Source organism: Cuculus canorus, chromosome 33, assembly GCF_017976375.1.
Source record: "Cuculus canorus isolate bCucCan1 chromosome 33, bCucCan1.pri, whole genome shotgun sequence".
Taxonomy (NCBI): domain Eukaryota; kingdom Metazoa; phylum Chordata; class Aves; order Cuculiformes; family Cuculidae; genus Cuculus; species Cuculus canorus.
The window spans coordinates 475,094-492,795 of record NC_071433.1 but is presented as its reverse complement, the minus strand read 5'-3'; the positions used below and the strand labels follow the sequence as shown (position 1 = coordinate 492,795).

The 17,702-nt window shown below is 62.8% G+C and overlaps 3 protein-coding genes across 3 annotated transcripts; 2 read left to right on the top strand and 1 right to left on the bottom strand.

The window, feature by feature from the left end:
- Positions 1–74: 74 nt before the first annotated feature.
- On the top strand, positions 75–2,557 carry NDUFA3 (NADH:ubiquinone oxidoreductase subunit A3). Its single transcript, XM_054052398.1, has 4 exons — positions 75–159; positions 1,018–1,092; positions 1,195–1,272; positions 2,309–2,557. Exons 1-4 carry the CDS (start codon positions 150–152, stop codon positions 2,398–2,400), a joined length of 255 nt encoding a protein of 84 aa, XP_053908373.1. The 5' UTR covers positions 75–149; the 3' UTR covers positions 2,401–2,557.
- A 107-nt stretch (positions 2,558–2,664) lies between these two features.
- TFPT (TCF3 fusion partner) lies at positions 2,665–6,767 on the bottom strand. The gene is made up of 6 exons (XM_054052292.1): positions 6,723–6,767; positions 5,687–5,969; positions 4,722–4,792; positions 4,570–4,639; positions 3,302–3,511; positions 2,665–2,724 (listed from the first exon to the last, which is right to left on the bottom strand). Exons 2-6 carry the CDS (start codon positions 5,963–5,965, stop codon positions 2,665–2,667), a joined length of 690 nt encoding a protein of 229 aa, XP_053908267.1. The 5' UTR covers positions 5,966–5,969; positions 6,723–6,767.
- Positions 6,768–6,824: 57 nt separating this feature from the next.
- Positions 6,825–16,677, top strand: PRPF31 (pre-mRNA processing factor 31). Its single transcript, XM_054052368.1, has 14 exons — positions 6,825–6,835; positions 7,838–8,017; positions 8,620–8,680; positions 9,338–9,421; positions 9,510–9,607; positions 9,707–9,813; positions 11,144–11,313; positions 13,010–13,167; positions 14,350–14,439; positions 15,597–15,724; positions 15,811–15,883; positions 15,964–16,092; positions 16,174–16,272; positions 16,373–16,677. Exons 2-14 carry the CDS (start codon positions 7,841–7,843, stop codon positions 16,538–16,540), a joined length of 1,542 nt encoding a protein of 513 aa, XP_053908343.1. The 5' UTR covers positions 6,825–6,835; positions 7,838–7,840; the 3' UTR covers positions 16,541–16,677.
- The last annotated feature ends 1,025 nt before the right edge of the window (positions 16,678–17,702 follow it).

Sequence of the window (17,702 nt, the reverse complement as noted above, 5' to 3'; positions counted from 1 at the left end):
AGCCCCGCCCATCCCATGACTCAAACCGCTTCGCCCCATATAGCCACACCCCCTTCCCAGCGGGCACTGTGGCTCCGCCCTCTCTTGTAGCACCGCCCCTTCCGGTGACGTCACAGCTGCCCTTGGCGCGGGGGCTGCTGGGAGCGGCTATGGCGGGGCGTGAGTGGGGGGGGCGGTGAGGGACCCCAATTGAGGGGAGGGGGACCCCAATTTGAGGAGGGGGCGCAGATTTGGGGGACTATGGGACCCCAATGGCGGAGGGGGGACCCCAGGGGGGGTTCTTGGGGGGAGAAAGGGGCTGGGGGACCCCTATTTGAGGGGGGGGACCCTAATGGGGGCTGGGGGGCAGGTGGGGGTCCCCAGTTTGAGGAGCGGGGGCACAGATTTGGGGGGGGTCCCCAATTTGAGGAGGGGGGTGCAGATTTGAGGGGGGGGTCCACAATTTGAGGAGGGGGGGCAGATTTGGGGGAGGACCACAATTTGAGGAGCGGGGGGCAGATTTGGGGGGGGGGTCCCCAATTTGAGGAGGGGGAGGCAGAATTGGGGGAGGACCCCAATTTGAGGAGGGGGGGGGGCAGATTTGGGGGGGTTCCCCAATTTGAGGAGGGGGTCCCCAATTTGAGGAGGGGGGCAGATTTGGGGGGGTCCCCAATTTGAGGAGGGGGGGCAGATTTGGGGGGAACCCCAATTTGAGGAGGGGGGCAGGCTGGGGGGGTCCCCAATTTGAGGGGGGGGCAGATTTGGGGGGGGTCCCCAATTTGAGGAGGGGGGGCAGATTTGGGGAGGGGGTCAGTGGATTTTAGGGGGGGATCAGTGGATTTTGGGGGCGTCATTGAATTTTGGGGGGGGTCTGTGGATTTTGGGAGGGTTTAAAGATTGAGGGGGGAAAGAATTGGGGAATGTTTGTGTGGTTTTGGGGGGTCTTTGATACCCTCTCATTTTTTTGCCCCCTCCCCTTTGATTTGCACCCCCTTTTTTTTGCCGCACCCCCTTTTTTTTGCCCCCCCCCCCCCTCAGGCATCACAGCCGCTCTCAAATCCTTTTGGGCGAAGGAACCGGTGCTCGTGGTCAGTGTGGGGATCGGCGCTCTCGGTGAGGAGGGGGGGGGCGAAGGTGGGTTTTGGGGGGGCCACAGAAGTTGGGGACCCCCCCTGACTCCCCCACCTTTTTTTTTTGCCCCCCCCCCCTTTTCAGCGCTGGTGTCGCCGTTCATCAGTCCTTATACCAAATACTCGGGAATGATCAATAGAGCCACTCCGTACACCTATCCCGGTATGGACCCCCCCAAAGAGCTGAGGGGACCCCCAAAACCTCTGAGACACTCCCCAAAACCCCCTGCCCCCCCAACCCTCTTGGACCCCCCCCCCAAAACGCTTTTAAACCCATTGGGACCCCCAAAACCCCTTTGACCCCCCCCCAAAAAACCCTTTTAAACCCATTGGGACCCCCAAAACCCCTTTAACCCCCCCCCCCAATTCTCCTGGACCCCCCCAAAACCACTGGGACCCCCTCAAATCTCAGCCCCCCCCCCCCCCCAAGACCCCCCACCAAAACCCCTTTGACCCCCCCCAACCTTCTTGGACTCCCACAAAAAACCCTTTATAAACCCATTGGGACCCCCAAGACCCCTTTGACCCCCCTCAAACCTTCTTGGACCCCCCCAAAACCCTTTTAAACCCATTGGGACCCCCAAAACCCCTTTGACTCCCCCCAATCCTCTTGGACCCCCCCAAAACCCCCCTTCAAAGCCACCGGGACCCCCCCCCCCAACAATCTGGGCCCCCCTGGGACACCCCAAAACAGCTGGTCCCCGCCCACTGACCCCCCCAAACCACCTCGGGACCCCCCCAGGCCCCCCCCAAAAAGAGCTGAGGGTCCCCCAGAACCCCTGAGACCCCCACTGGACCCCCCAAACCCCTTCTATCCCTCCAACCCACTTGGGACCCCCCCCAAAACCCCCCCAAACCCACTGGGACCCCCGCAAAGCCCTTCTGCCCCCCCAAAAACCCTTTCAAAACCACAGGGACCCCCCAAACTCCGTGCCCTCCCCCCTGGACCCCCCAAACCCCTTTGACCCCCCCCCCAACCCCTCAGGACCCCCTTGAGACCCCCCAAAACATCCGGGGACCCCCCCTTCACCGCCCCCCAAACCACCTCAGGACCTCCCTGTGCCCCCCAATTCCTTCCTGGGTCCCTCCCAAACCTCCTGGAAACCCCCCCGGACTCTCCCGCCCCCCCCCCCCCCCCCCCCCAAAATAAGGATTTGGGGTCCCCCCCTGACCCCCCCTTTTTTTTCCCCCCCTCCAAGTGCCGCTGAGGGATAATGGGGCGATGCCGGATGTCCCCTCTCACCCGTGTGACCCCGAAGGGCCCAACCTGGAATGGCTCAAAAACCTCTGAATTCACCCCAAAATCCACGGGGGGGGCAGGGGGGCACCCAACACCCCCCCCCCCCTTGCACCCCGATTTTGGGGTTCTGGGGGGGGACGACACACACAGACACCCCAATGTTTGCTCCCTCTCTCCTTCCCTAAAATAGAGACATTTGGGTTTCAAACATCTGTCTTTATTTTTTGGGGGGGTTTGAAAGTGGGGGGGGTCCCCCCAAAATATGAGGGGGTCCCCCAATTTCAGTCGAAGTCGGGGGGAAAGCGCAGGAGCTTTTCAGGGGGGTTGGGGGGGGGGCCAGGCTGGGGGGGGCCCTGATTCATCCGTCTCTCCTTTCTGAAAGAGGAAAAGGGAGAGTGAGACCCCCAAAATGACCCCCCCTGAACCCCCAAACTGAGCTCCTGAACCCCTAAAGTGCCCCCTTAGGTGTAAGATCCCCCCCAAACTAACCCTCTGCACCCCCAAACTGACCCCCCCCGGCCCTAAGGCCCCCCCTGAACCCCCAAACTGACCCCCCCTAACTCCTCTGAACCCCCAAAACAGCTCCCTGACCCCCCCAATTCCCTCAGGCCCCCCCAAACCAGCCCCCTGACACCCCAAAATCAGCTCCCTATCTCTCTGAACCCCTAAAACAGCCCCCTGACCCTCCAAATTCCCTCATGACCCCCCAAACTAACCCTCTACACCCCCAAACTGACCTCCCCGAACCCCCAAACTGAGCTCCTGAGCCCCTGAAGCGCCCCCTTAGGTCTAAGACCCCCCCAAACTAAGCTTCTGCACCCCCAAACTGACCCCCCCCGACCCTAAGGCCCCCCTGAACCCCCAAACCAGCCCCCTGACACCCCAAAATCAGCCCCCCATCCCCTCTGAACCCCCAAAACCCTCCCCCTGACCCCCCCCAGCCCCCCAATACCTGCGTGCCGAAGCCCTCGGGGCGCAGGGGACCCCCGGCCCCCCCCCGCCGCCCCCCTCTTTCGTCCCTTCCCGTCCGACGGCGCCGTTTGGTGTTGGGGGGTTCGGGGGGGGGAACGCTGGGGAGCAGGGGGGGCGCCCCCCGATTCACTTCCTTTTCGGGGGGCTCATTCTCCGCATTGCCGGGGGTGGGGGCATCCGCGCCCTCGTCCTGGGGGGGGGGGGGGGGGGCAAATCAGGGGGCAATTAGGAAGGGGGGGGGCCATTTAAGGGGGAAATTGGGGGGCATGGGGTGACTTGGGGGGGCTGGGGGGCAATTCGGGGGTGTGTAGGGGGAAATTGGGAGGTGTGGGGTGGTTTGGGGGTGGCTGTGGGGCAGAAGAGCGCTATGGGGCAGCTGTGGGGTGGCTGTGGGGCGCTATGGGGCACAATGGGGCTGGAGAGTACTATGGGGCAGCCGTGGGGTGCTATGGGGCAGCCGTAGGGTGGCTGTGGGGCACTATGGGGCAGCTGTGGGGCAGCTATGGGGCAGGAGAGCACTATGGGGCAGCTGTAGGGTGGCTGTCGGGCGCTATGGGGCAGGTAGGCGCTATAGGGCTGCCGTGGGGTGGCTGTGGGGCAGGAGAGCGCTATGGGGCAGCCATGGGGTGGCTGTGGGGTGCTATGGGGCAGGTAGGCACTATGGGGCAGCTGTGGGGCAGCTATGGGGCAGGAGAGCACTATGGGGCAGCTGTGGGGTGGCTGTGGGGCGCTATGGGGCAGGTAGGCGCTATAGGGCTGCAGTGGGGTGGCTGTGGGGCAGGAGAGCGCTATAGGGCAGCCATGGGGCAGGTAGGTGCTATGGGGCAGCCGTGGGGTGGCTATGGGGCAGGTAGGCGCTATGGGGCAGCCATGGGGTGGCTATGGGGCAGCCATGTGGTCGCTATGGGGCAGCCGTGGGGTGGCTATGGGGCGCTATGGGGCAGCCGTGGCGCAGGTGGTCGCTATGGGGCAGCCATGTGGTCGCTATGGGGCAGCCGTGGGGTGGCTGTGGGGTGCTATGGGGCAGCTGTGGGGCAGGTGGTCGCTATGGGGCAGCCGTGGGGCGGCTGTGGGGTGCTATGGGGCAGCCTTGGGGGAGCTGTGGGGTGCTATGGGGCAGCCATGGGGTGGCTATGGGGCAGGACAGTGCTATGGGGCAGCTATGGGGCAGCCGTGGGGTGCTATGGGGCAGCCGTGGGGTGGCTGTGGGGTGCTATGGGGTGGCTATGGGGCAGCCGTGGGGTGCACCTGCAGCAGGATGGTGAGCTGCCCGTGTCGATACTCGTCCCCATAGGAGTCCAACACCTTCATCAGGAACCTGGAGGGGGGGCGTGGCCTGAGCCCGGGAAGGGGCGTGGCCTGAGCCCGGGAAGGGGCGTGGCCTGAGCCTGTTCACTCACCTGCGCTCCCGCTGCAGCTGCCGTGTGAGGCGCTGCACCTGCTGCAGTCGCCGCAGCGCCCGTGCATTCACCTGGGGGAGGCGTGGCCAGGGCTGAAGGGGCGGGGCTGGTGCGAAGGAAGGGGGCAGGGATCACAGGAGGGGCTGGGAGGGGGCGTGGTTGATGGGGAAATAGGCGTGGCTAAAGGGATGGGGCGTGGTCAGGACTGGGGGCTGCTCAATGGGCGAAGACAGTATCAAAGGGGCAGGGCTAAGGGGAAAAGGGTGTGGTTTAGACGACAAAGGGGTGTGGCTAAGAGGGGTGTGACCCGGAAGTAATTTGATGGGATGGGTGGGAATGGGTGTGGCTGCAAGGGGCGTGGCGTCCCTGAGGAGGCGTGACCAGGAATTACTAGTGGGGCTGCTTGGAAGAGGGCGTGGCCAAAAATGAAGGGGGCGTGGTCAGGATTTACAGGTGGTGGTGGGAGGGGTCTATCCAGGTGGGGGCGTGGCTGGGACCTTGGGGTGGGGGGGGCTACAGGGGGACTACGGGGCAGCTCTGGGGGGGGCTAAGGGGCAGCTCTGGGGCAGCCGTGGGGGGCTACAGGGCAGCTCTGGGGGGCTTTGGGGCAGCCGTAGGGTGGCTGTGGGGCACTATGGGGCAGCTGTGGGGCAGCTATGGGGCAGGAGAGCACTATGGGGCAGCTATGGGGCTCCCCACCTTCTTGATCCCCCAGCAGCGCTGCACCTGCAGCCATGGGGGCTACAGGGGGACTATGGGGCAGCTCTAGGGAGCTATGGGGCAGCTGTGGGGGGCTATGGGGCAGCCATGGGGCAGCTATGGGGCTCCCCACCTGCTCGATCCCCCGGCAGTGCCGCACCTGCAGCCACGGGGGCTACAGGGGGGCTATGGGGCAGCTCTAGGCAGCTATGGGGCAGCTGTGGGGGGCTGTGGGGCAGCTATGGGGCAGCTATGGGGCTCCGCACCTGCTCGATCTCCCGGCAGCGCCGCGCCAGCGCCTGCACTTTCCTGCGGTGCAGCTCCCGCTGTCTCCTGAGCGCCTCCTCCTCGTCCTCCTGTTCGTGGGCACTCTCCCCCCCCGCCCCCCCCTGCGGGTTTGGGGGCCCCCCCAGACCCCCTCCCCCATCCACGAACTCCACCTCAGTGTCCAATTCGCTCTCCAAGATGTGACCCCCAAAAAGCGGCGGCAGCGCCAGGTCTGAGCCCGGAGGCGCCGAGAACTCCTCGAAGGCCACACCGGCCATGACGCTGGGGGGGGGCAAATGGGGGGGGTCAGGGGGGCAAAATGGGGGGTGAGGGGGGAAATGGGGGAGAAATAGGGGGCAAAATGGGGGGGAATAGGGGACAAAATGGGTGGAAATGGGGGGTGAGGGGGCAAAAAGGGGGGAGATTGGGGAAAATGGGGGATGAGGGGGGAAAAGGGGGAGACAAAATGGGGGAAAATGGGGGTGAGGGGGCAAAATGGGGGGCAAAATGGAGGGTAAGGGGGGAAATGGGGGAGTGGGGGGAAATCAGGGGTGAGGGGGAAAAATGAGGGGGAGCATAATGGGGGTGAGGGGAGAATGGAGGAGAGGGAGGGAAAATGGAAGGGTGAGGGGGAAAAATGGGGGTAACATGGGCAAAATTGGGGGTGAGGGGGACAAAATGGGGAGTGAGGGGGAAATGGGGGGTGAGGGGGCAAAATGGGGGCAAACGGGGGGGCAAAATGGGGGGTGAGGGGGGAAACGGGGTGAGGGGGGAAAGTGGGGGATGGGAGGACAAAATGGGGGAGCAAAATGGGGGGGTGAGGGGGGGCACCCACAGAGCTGCCCCGTTTCTGCCCCCCCCCAGTCCCACTTTTATCCTCGCATCCCCCATTTCTACCCCCCCGGCTCCCCTTTTACCCCCTCAGCCCCCCTTTTTTGACCCCCCAGTCCCACTTCTACTCCTTCATCCCCCATTTCTGCCCCCCAAGTTCCTCTTTTACCCCTCAACCCCCCTTTTATTCCTCTCTTTTCTCACCTCGGGGGAGAAAGAAGAAAGGAGCGGTCGCGCGGCGATGACGTCACGGAACCCGGAAGTGGCACCGGCGGCGGTGGAAGGGAGGGCGGAAGTGACGTCACCGCGAGCGCGGCGTGAGTCGAAGTGAGGGTCGGGGGTTATTGGGGGGGGGTGTCTGTAGGGGTCTGTGGGAGGTTATGGGGGGGCCAAAGTGGTCTGGGGGGGCTATTAGTGTCGGGGGGGGGCAAAGGGGTCTGGGAGGGGTTATGGGGGCGTTTATAGGGGTCTGGGGAGGTTATGGGGGGGATAAAGGGGTCTGGGGGGGCTGAGGGTGGAATGGGGGGGGTCTATGGGGGGCTGAGGGTGGAATGAGGGGTCTGGGGGGGCTGAGGATGGAATGGGGGGGTCTGTGGGGGGCTGAGGGTGGAATGGAGGGGTCTGTGGGGGGCTGAGGGTGGAATGGGGGGTCTGTGTGGGGCTGAGGGTGGAATGGGGGTGTCTATGGGGGCTGAGGGTGGAATGGGGGGGTCTGGGGGGGCTGAGGAGGGAATGGGGGGTCTATGGGGGGCTGGAGGTGGAATAGGGGATATGGGGGAGGGGGGCGTGGGTGGATTTTGGGGGCGATATTGAGGAGGGGGGGCCTCTGTGGGTTTGGGGGGGGGATATTGAGGAAGGGAGGGGGGTCCTTGGGTGGGTTTGGGGGGGTATTGGGGAATGGGGGGGGTCCCTGATTGGGTTTGGGGGGGGTATTGAGGAAGGAGGGGGTCCTTGGTTGGGTTTGGGGGGGCATTGGGGAATGGGGGGGTCCCTGATTGGGTTTAGGGGGGGATATTGAGGAAGGAGGGGGTCCCTGGTTGGGTTTGGGGGGGGATATTGAGGAAGGGGGGGGGTCCCTGGTTGGGCTTGGCGGGGTATTGAGGGAGCGGAGGTCCCTGATTGGGTTTGGGGGGGGATATTGAGGAAGGGGGGGGGTCTCCATGGGTTTGGGGGGGTATTGAGGAAGGGGGGGGCCTCTATGGGTTTGGGGGGGGTATTGAAGGGGGGGGTCCCTGGTTGGGTTTGGGGGGGGATATTGAGGGGGGGGGGACCCTGGGTGGGTCTGGGGGTGTCACTGTTCCCCATGGCCCCCCCCACAGGCGATGTCGCTGGCGGATGAGCTGTTGGCGGATCTGGAGGAGGCGGCGGAGGAGGAGGAGGATGAGGGGGGGGCAGAGGGCGAGGAAGAAGCCGCCATCGAGGAGGTGCGGGAGGAGGCGCAGCCCGAGGGGGGGGCCGAGTCCGTCAGGAGCATCGCCAAACTCTGGGACAGCCGCGCGGTAAAGAGGGGGGGGGCGAAGAGTATGGGGGGGCAAAGAGTATGGGGGGGGCGAAGAGTATGGGGGGGCAAAATGGGGGTGGAATGGGGGAGGTATAAAGAGCATGGGGGGGGATTGGGGGGGGGATGGGAGAGCCAAATAGCATGGGGGGGGGGGCAAAATGAGGGGGGGGGATTGGGGTAAAATGGGGGGGGTAAAATGGGGGGGGTAAATGGGTGAAATGGGGGGGCAAAATGGGGGGTAATTGGGGAGCCAAATGGAGGGAGGTTGGGGGGAAGTGGGGTGGGGGTTAAAATGGGGGGGGGATATGGGAGAGCTACATAGTATGGGGGGGATGAGAGAGCTGAATAGTGGGGGGGTTGGGAGAGAAATAGGGGGGCAAAATGGGGTGGGGGGGAAATGAGAGAGCAAAATAGTATGGGGAGGGCAAAATGGGGTGGGGGGGGTGGAACAGGAAAATAGGATGGGGGGAGATTTAGGGGGCAAAACGGGGGGGGGGGGGATTGAGAGAGCCAAATAGAATGGGGGGGGTGAGGAATGAGGGGTACAGGGCTGGGGGGGGAAATGGGGGTCCTGATTCCTGCACCGCCCCCCCCCCCCAGTTTGCTGAGATTATGCAGAAGATCGAAGAGTTCATCGGCAAACAGCCCACGGCCGCCGAAGGTGCCCCCCCCGACTACCCCAAACTGGGGTCCCTCTGCCCCCCAACCCCCCCAAACTGGGATCTCAGCCCCCCCAAACTGGAGTCTCCCCTAAACTAGGGTGCCTCTACCCCCAACCCCCCCAAACCGGAGTCCCTCTGCCCCCCAAACCCCCCAAACTGGGATCTCAGCCCCCCCCAAACTGGGATCTCAGCCCCCCCCCAAACTGGAGTCTCCCCCAAACTGGGGTCCCTTTGCCCCCCAGCCCCCCCAAACTGGGATCTCAGCCCCCCCCAAACTGGAGTCTCCCCCAAACTGGGGTCCCTCTGCCCCCAACCCCCCCAAACCGGAGTCCCTCTGCCCCCCAAACCCCCCAAACTGGGATCTCAGCCCCCCCCCAAACTGGAGTCTCCCCCAAACTGGGATCCCTCTGCCCTCAGCCCCCCCCAAACCAGGGTCCCTGCCCCCCCCCCCAGTGCCCCCAAACTGGGGTCCCCCCCCAAACTGGCTTTATCCCCCCGTAACTGGCATCCGTTTGCCCTCAGCCCCCCCAAACCAGGGTCCCTGCCCCCCGCAGCCCCCCGCAACTGGAATCCCAGCCCCCCCAAACTGGGATCTCCCCCCAAACTGGGGTTCCCCCCCCCAAACTGGCCCCCCCTGACCCCCCCAATTCCACCAGTTCTGGGCCCGGTGGAGGCGGCTCCCGAGTACCGAGTGATCGTCGACGCCAACAACCTGACGGTGGAGATCGAGAACGAGCTCAGTGAGTTTTGGGGGGACTCTGGGGGGGTTCGGGGGGGTTCTAGGGGTTCGGGGGGAGGGGGTCCACATTCCTCTCACCCCCCCCCCAGATATTATCCACAAGTTCATCCGTGACAAATACTCCAAGCGTTTCCCCGAGCTCGAGTCGTTGGTGCCCAACGCTCTGGATTATATCCGCACGGTCAAGGTGAGGAGCTTTTGGGGTGAAAAGGAGGGGTTTTGGGGGGGCTTTTAATGCCCGGGGGGGGGTCTTTTGAGCTTTTCTGACCCCCCCGTATGTCGGCAGGAGTTGGGGAACAGTCTGGATAAGTGTAAGAACAACGAGAACGTCCAACAGATCTTGACCAACGCCACCATCATGGTGGTCAGCGTCACGGCTTCCACCACCCAGGGGTGAGGGGGGCGCCCCAATCCCACCTCGTTTCCCCCCAATCCCACCTCGGTTTCCCCCAATCCCACCTCGGTTTCCCCCCAATCCCACCTCGTTTTCCCCCAATCCCACCTCGGTTTCCCCCCAATCCCACCTCGTTTCCCCCCAATCCCACCTCGTTTCCCCCCAATCCCACCTCGTTTCCCCCCAATCCCACCTCGTTTCCCCCCAATCCCACCTCGTTTTCCCCCCAATCCCACCTCGTTTCCCCCCAATCCCACCTCGGTTTCCCCCCAATCCCACCTCGGTTTCCCCCCAATCCCACCTCGGTTTCCCCCCAATCCCACCTCGTTTCCCCCCAATCCCACCTCGTTTCCCCCCAATCCCACCTCGTTTCCCCCCAATCCCACCTCATTTTCCCCCCAATCCCCTCTAATCCCCCCAAATCTCTCTCTAATCTCCCCAATTGCCCTCTAATGTCCCAATAATAATGCAATCTCTCTCTAATCCCCCCAATCCCCCTCTAATTCTCCTCTAATCCCCCCGAATCCCTCTCTAATCTCTCGAATCCCTCTCTAATCCCCCAATTCTTCTCTAATCCCCCTCTAATCCCCCTGAATCCCTCTCTAATCCCCCTGAATCCCTTTCTGATCCCCCCAATCTCTCTCTAATCCCTCTCTAATCCCCCCAAATCCCTCTCTAATCTCCCCAATTCCCCTCTAATGCCCCAATAATAATCCAATCTCTCTCTAATCTCTCTGAAACCCTCTCTAATCCCTCCCTAATCCCCCTGAAACCTTCTCTAATCCCCCCGAAACCCTCTCTAATTCCCCCAATCCCCCTCTAATTCTCCTCTAATCCCCCTGAATCCCTCTCTAATCCCCCAATTCTCCTCTAATCCCCCTGAATCCCTCTCTAATCCCCCGAATCCTCCTCTAATCCCCCGAATCCTCCTCTAATCCCCCCGAATCCCTCTCTAATTCCCCTGAATCCCTCTCTAATCCCCCTGAATCCCTCTCTAATCCCCCTGAATCCCCCTCTAATCCCCCTGAATCCTCCTCTAATCCCCCCGAATCCCCCTCTAATCCCCTGAATTCCTCTCTAATTCCCCTGAATCCCTCTCTAATCCCCTCAATCCCCCTCTAATTCCCCTCTAATCCCCCAAATTCCCCTCTAATCCCTCTCTAACCCCCCTGAATCCCTCTCTAATCCCCTCAATTCTCTTCTAATCCCCCTCTAATCCCCCCGAATCCCCCTCTAATCCCCCCGAATCCCTCTCTAATCCCCCCCAACCCCCTTCTGATCCCCTAATCTCCCCCTAATCCCGCTGTAATCCCTGCTCTCCGTGGGCAGGCAGGCGCTGTCGGAGCCGGAGCTGCAGCGCATCGAGGAGGCGTGTGCGATGGCGCTGGAGCTCAATCAGGCGAAACACCGCATCTATGAGTACGTGGAGTCGCGGATGTCCTTCATCGCCCCAAACCTCTCCATCATCGTCGGAGCTTCGGCCGCCGCCAAAATCATGGGTGAGGGGGGACCCCAAATCCCACCAGGAGCCCTGGAGAACCCCCCAAATCCCACCGGGAACGTCCCAAGAGACCCCCCAAATCCCACCTGGAGCCCCGGAGACCCCCAAAATCCCACCGGGAACGTCCCGAGAACCCCCAAAATCCTACCGGGAGCCTCAGAGACCCTCCAGATACCACCGGGAACCCCCCGAGAGCCCCCAAATCCCACTGGGAATCCCCCAAGACCCCCCAAAATCCCACTGGGAGCCCCAGAGACCCCCCAGAATACCACCGGGAGCCCTCAGAGACCCCCCCCAGATCCCACTGGGAGCCCCCAGAGATTCCCCCAAATCCCAATGGGAATCTCCCAAGACCCCCCAAATCCCACCGGAATCCCCCAAGGCCCTCCAAAATCCCACTGGGAGCCCCCAGAGACCCCCCCAAAATTCCAATGGGAACCTCCCAAGACCTCCCACATCCCACCGGGAGCCCCCAAGATCCGTTCCATCCTTGAAGCACCCCCACGTCCCACCAAAGTCCCCCCCAGATCCCTCAACCCCCCCCCCAGATTCCCCCAAGAGCCTCTCCCAGGTCCCCCTAAACCCCCCCCAGATCACCCCAAAACTCTCCCAGATCCCCCCATAGCCCCCCCAGATCCCCCCAAAGCCCCCCCAGATCCCCCCAAGAGCCCCCTAGATCCCCTGCAGATCCCCCAAACCCCCCCAGATCCCCCCAAACCCCCTCAAAGCCACCCCAAACCCCCCCAGATCCCCCAAAACTCTCCCACATCCCACCATAGCCCCCCCAGATCCCACCAAGATCCCCCCAGATCCCCCCAAAAGCCCCCCAGATCCCCTCAAACCCACCCCAAACCTCCCCAAAGCCCCCCCAGATCCCACCAAGAGCTCCCCAGATCCCCCCGAAGCCCCCGCAGATCCCCAAACCCCCCCCAGATCCCACCAAACCCCCCCCAGATCCCCCAAGATCCCTCCAAAGCCTCTCCAGATCTCCCCAAACCCCCCCAAAGCCACCCCAAACCCCCCCAAAGCCATCCCAGATCCCCCCAAACCCCTTCAAAGCCACCCCAAACCCCCTCAAAGCCACCCCAGATCCCCCCAAGCCCCTTCAAAGCCACCCCAACCCCCCCAAAGCTGCCCCAGATTCCCCCAAACCTCCTCAAAGCCACCCCAAACTCCTTCAAAGCCGCCCCAAAGCCGCCCCAGATCCCCCCAAACCTCCTCAAAGCCACCCCAAACTCCTTCAAAGCCACCCCAAAGCCGCCCCAGATCCCCCCAAACCTCCTCAAAGCCACCCCAAACCCCTTCAAAGCCAGCCCAAACCCCCTCAAAGCCGCCCCAGATCCCCCCAAACCTCCTCAAAGCCACCCCAAACCCCCCCAAATCCGCCCCAGATCCCCCCAAACCCCTTCAAAGCCGCCCCAAACCCCCCCCAAAGCCACCCAGATCCCCCCAAACCTCCTCAAAGCCACCCCAAACCCCCCCAAATCCGCCCCAGATCCCCCCAAACCCCTTCAAAGCTGCCCCAAACCCCTTCAAAGCCGCCCCAGATCCCCCCAAACCCCTTCAAAGCCACCCCAAACCCCCTCAAAGCCGCCCCAGATCCCCCCAAACCCCTTCAAAGCCACCCCAAACCCCCTCAAAGCCGCCCCAGATCCCCCCCAAGAGCCCCCCCCGATCCCCCCGTTGTCCGTCAGGGCTGGCGGGGGGCCTGACCCCCCTCTCCAAGATGCCGGCGTGTAACATCATGCTGTTGGGCGCCCAACGCAAGAGCCTCTCGGGATTCTCCAGCACTTCCGTCCTTCCCCACACGGGATACGTCTACCACAGCGACATCGTCCAATCCCTCCCCCCGGTGAGAGCCTCGCGGGGCCGGAAAAGGGGAAGGGGAAGAGGAAGAGGAAGAGGAAAAAGGAGTGGGGTGGAAGAGGAAGGGGGTGGAAGAAAGCGTGGGGTGGAGGAAGGAAGCGTTGGGTGGAAGAAGGTGGGGTGGAGGAGGAAGGATGGGTGAAGGAAGAAGAAGGGGTGAAGGAGGAAGAGAAAGGGGATGGGGTGGAAGAGGATGGGGTGGAAGAGGAAGGAGTGGAAGAGGAGTGGGGTGGAAGGAGGTGCAGGGGACAGGAAGGAAGTATTGGGTGGAAGAAGGTGGGATGGAGGAGGAAGAAGGAATGGGGTGGAAGAGGAAGAAAGAATGGAGTGGAAGAAGAATGGGGTGGAAGGAGGTGTGGGGTGGAGGAAGGAAAGATTGGGTGGAAGAAGATAGGATGGAGAAGGAAGAAGGAATGGGGTGGAAGAGGAATGGGGTGGAAGAGGAAGGAATGGGGTGGAAGAGGAAGAAGGAATGGGGTGGAAGAAGGCGTGGGGTGGAGCATGAAAGGATTGGGTGGGGGAAGAAGAAATGGAGAAGGAAGAAAGGGTGAAGGAGGAAGAGAAAGAAGCAACGGAGCGGAAGAAGGAGAAGGAATGGGGTCGAAGAGGAAGAAGGAATGGGGTGGAAGAAGGCACGGGGTGGAGGAAGGAAGGATTGGGTGGAAGAAGGTGGGATGGAGGAGGAAGAATGGGTGAAGGAAGAAGAAGAGGTGAAGGAGGAAGAGAAAGGAGATGGGGTGGAAGGGGATGGGGTGGAAGAGGATGGGGTGGAAGAGGATGGGGTGGAAGAAGATGGGATGGAGGAAGAAGGGATGAAGGAGGAAGAAAGGGTGGAGGAGGAAGAAGAAGAAGGAATGGGGTGGAAGGAGGCATGGGATGGAGGAAGAAAGGATTGGGTGGAAGAAGGTGGGATGGAAGAGGAAGAAGGGGTGGAGAGGGAAGAAGGGATGGAGGAGGAAGAGAAAGAGGGAATGGAGAGGCCCATCCAGGCCAAATCCCGCGAGTTTGGGACCAATCCTGTGAGTTTGGGGCCAATTCTGTGAGTTTGGGGTCAATTCTGTGAGTTTGGGGTCAATTCCTGCGGGTTTCGGCCCAATGCTGTGATTTTTGGGGCCAACTCCTGCGGGTTTGGGGGCTCCGGGGCCGATGGCGGTTGTGTCGCGCTCAGGACCTGCGCCGTAAGGCCGCTCGGCTCGTCTCGGCCAAGTGCACGCTCGCCGCCAGGGTGGACAGCTTCCACGAGAGCCCCGACGGAAAGGTGAGGGGGGGTCCGGCCCACAGCCCCCCAAGATCCCACCCCATCCCAAACCCCCCCAGATCCCACCAGGAGCCCCCCAAGATCCCATGAGGAGCCCTCCCAGGCGCTGCTCCATCCCAGAGACCCCCCCAGATCCCCCAGGAGCCCCCCCAGACCCCACCCCACCCCAGAGCCCCCCCCCGATCCCACTCCATCCAAGAACCACCCCAGGACCCCCCCCAGATCCCTTGAGGAGCCCCCCCAGATCCCCTGAGGAGCCCGCCCCGATCCCGCTCCATCCCAGAACCCCCCCAGGAGCCCCCCCAGATCCCATCAGGAGCTCCCCCAAGAGCCCCCCCCCGATCCCGCTCCATCCCAGAACCACCCCAGGAGTCCCCCCAGATCCCATGAGGAGCTCCCCCAGATCCCCTGAGGAGCCCCTCCAGATCCCAGATCCCCTGAGGAGCCCCCCCAGACCCCAGAGCCCCCCCCAGATCCCCTGAGGAGCCCCTGCAGACCCCAGAGCCCCCCCAGATCCCCTGAGGAGCCCCCCCAGACCCCAGAGCACCCCCCCAGATCCCCTGAGGAGCTCCCCCAGACCCCAGAGCACCCCCCCAGATCCCCTGAGGAGCTCCCCCAGACCCCAGAGCCCCCCCAGATCCTCTGAGGAGCCCCCAGATCCCCTGAGGAGACCCCCAGACCTCAGAGCCCCCCCAGATCCCCTGAGGAGCCCCCCCAGACCCCAGAGCCCCCCCAGATCCCCTGAGGAGCCCCTGCAGACCCCAGAGCCCCCCCAGATCCCCTGAGGAGCTCCCCCAGATCCCTTGAGGAGCCCCCCCAGACCCCAGAGCCTCCCCCAGATCCCCTGAGGAGCCCCCTGAGACCCCAGAGCCCCCCCCGATCCCCCCCCAGAGCCCCCCCCAGATCCCCTGAGGAGCCCCCCCAGACCCCAGAGCCCCCCCCAGATCCCCAGAGGAGCCCCCCCAGACCCCCCCCGATCCCCTGAGGAGCCCCCCCAGACCCCAGAGCCCCCCCCAGAGCCCCCCCAGATCCCCTGAGGAGCCCCCCCAGAGCCCCCCCAGATCCCCTGAGGAGCCCCCCCAGATCCCGCTCCATCCCAGAACCCCCCCCCAGGAGCCCCCCCAGATCCCCTGAGGAGCCCCCCAATTCCCCCCCAGGTGGGATTTGAGCTGAAGGAAGAGATCGAGCGCAAGTTCGACAAATGGCAGGAGCCGCCGCCGGTGAAGCAGGTGAAGCCGCTGCCGGCGCCGCTGGACGGACAGCGCAAGAAACGGGGCGGGCGGCGGTGAGCGAGAGGCCTTAATTAACACCCCATCCCCCCCCCTTTAACGAACCCCGCGTTAATTAAACCCCCCCCGTAACGAACCGCAGGTATCGGAAGATGAAGGAGCGTTTGGGGTTGACGGAGATCCGGAAGCAAGCCAACAGGATGAGCTTCGGAGAGGTACCGTGAGCGCCGCTGCTCCTTAATCACCTCTCTATTTCATTGCTCGTTAACACTCTGCGCTAATTAATGCTCTTTAGATTGAGGAGGACGCCTACCAGGAGGATTTGGGCTTCAGCCTCGGCCATTTGGGCAAATCCGGCAGCGGCCGCGTCCGGCAGACCCAGGTCAACGAAGCCACCAAGGCTCGCATCTCCAAAACCCTACAGGTGAGGACCCTCCGTTTCCTCATTAACTCTTAATTACCTTCTAATTAAGCCTTAATTAATCCCTTTTTCCCCCCTCTTCAGCGTACCCTACAGAAGCAAAGTATGGTTTACGGCGGCAAATCCACCATCCGCGACCGCTCCTCCGGCACCGCCTCCAGCGTCGCCTTCACCCCTTTGCAGGTGTGTGTGTGTGTGGGGGGCACTTTGGGGGGGGTCTCAGGGCCCCCCCAGAAAGCTGAGTCCCCCCCATTTTGTGTGTGTGTCCCCCCTCTTCCCGCAGGGCCTGGAGATCGTTAACCCTCAAGCGGCCGAGAAGAAAGTGGCCGAAGCCAATCAGAAATACTTCTCCAGCGCCGCTGAGTTCCTGCGGGTGAAGAGCGAGAGGGGAGGGGGGCGCGGCCCCCCCCTCAGCCCCCCCAAAGCCTCCGGGACCCCCCAAAATCACTAGGGAGACCCCCCCCCATATCTGGGATTCCACCATATCTCAGGAGCCCCCCCTGACACCCCCACAAATCCATAGGGACCTCCCCCCCAATAACTTGGGGTGCTCTGAGATCACAGGGGAACCCCCCCCAACCGCAGGATGCCCCCCCAATCCCAGGAGTCCCCCCACAATAACTGGGGGTGCTCTGAGATCCCAGGGGACCCCCACCCCAATCCCAGGAGCCCCCCCCAAATCACTTGGGATTCCCCCATATCTCAGGACCCCCACCCCAACACCCCCACAAATCCATAGGGACCCCCCCAATAACTGGGGGTGCTCTGAGATCACAGGGGAACCCCACCAACCACAGGATGCCCCCCCAATCCCAGGAGTCCCCCCATAATAACTGGGGGTGCTCTGAGATCACAGGGGAACCCCCCCCCCAAACCCCAGGACCCTCCCCCCCCCAATCCCAGGAGCCCCCCCAAATCATTAGGGGAAACCCCCCCCCCCATACCTGGGATTCCCCCAAATCTCAGGACCGACACCCCCACAAATCCATAGGGGCCCCCCCAAAAACACCTGGGGGGGATGTTCCTAGGTCACTGGGGGGACCCCCCAAAATCCCAGACACACCCCCCCCCAAATCCCAAGAGCCCCCACACACACATTTCAAGTTTGGGGTTCTCACGCAGTGACGCTTTGGGGGGGGAAATATTGGGGTCCCCATTTTGGCAAGGGGGGGGCAGATTCCCCTTGGAAAAGGGCGATGGGAGAGATTGGGGTCCCTTTTTTTTGGGGGGGGGGGTCCCCCCTTTTTAATTAATTAAAATGTGTGGATTTTTTCCTTGTGATGTAAATGAAAATTTTCATTTGGGGGGAAAAGGAAAGGGGGGGGAAAAGGAAAGGGGGGGGAAAAGGAAAGGGGGGGGAAAAGGAAAGGGGGGGGAAAAGGAAAGGGGGGGGGAAAGAAAGGGGGGGGAAAAGGAAAGGGGGGGGAAAAGGAAAGGGGGGGGGAAAAGGAAAGGGGGGGGAAAAGAGAATGGGGGGGAAAAGAGAATGGGGGGGGAAAGGGAATGGGGGGGAAAAAGGGAATGGGGGGGGAAAAGAGAATGGGGGGGGAAAAGAGAATGGGGGGGGAAAAGGGAAGGGGGGGCAAAAGGAAAGGGGGGGAAAGGAAAGGGGG

Excerpts from the sequence above, each read along its gene's own strand:
- NDUFA3 (XM_054052398.1), top strand. Across the intron at positions 1,093-1,194 it reads TGTGGGGATCGGCGCTCTCG|CGCTGGTGTCGCCGTTCATC; the intron begins GTGAGGAGGGGG and ends CCCCCTTTTCAG. Across the intron at positions 1,273-2,308 it reads CACTCCGTACACCTATCCCG|TGCCGCTGAGGGATAATGGG; the intron begins GTATGGACCCCC and ends CCCCCCTCCAAG.
- PRPF31 (XM_054052368.1), top strand. The coding sequence starts at position 7,841 with ATGTCGCTGGCGGATGAGCTGTTGGCGGATCTGGAGGAGGCGGCGGAG. Across the intron at positions 14,440-15,596 it reads ACGAGAGCCCCGACGGAAAG|GTGGGATTTGAGCTGAAGGA; the intron begins GTGAGGGGGGGT and ends ATTCCCCCCCAG. Across the intron at positions 16,273-16,372 it reads TCGCCTTCACCCCTTTGCAG|GGCCTGGAGATCGTTAACCC; the intron begins GTGTGTGTGTGT and ends CTCTTCCCGCAG.
- TFPT (XM_054052292.1), bottom strand. The coding sequence starts at position 5,965 with ATGGCCGGTGTGGCCTTCGAGGAGTTCTCGGCGCCTCCGGGCTCAGAC. Across the intron at positions 3,512-4,569 it reads AGCTCACCATCCTGCTGCAG|GACGAGGGCGCGGATGCCCC; the intron begins GTGCACCCCACG and ends CCCCCCCCCCAG. Across the intron at positions 2,725-3,301 it reads CCGAGGGCTTCGGCACGCAG|AAAGGAGAGACGGATGAATC; the intron begins GTATTGGGGGGC and ends TTCCTCTTTCAG.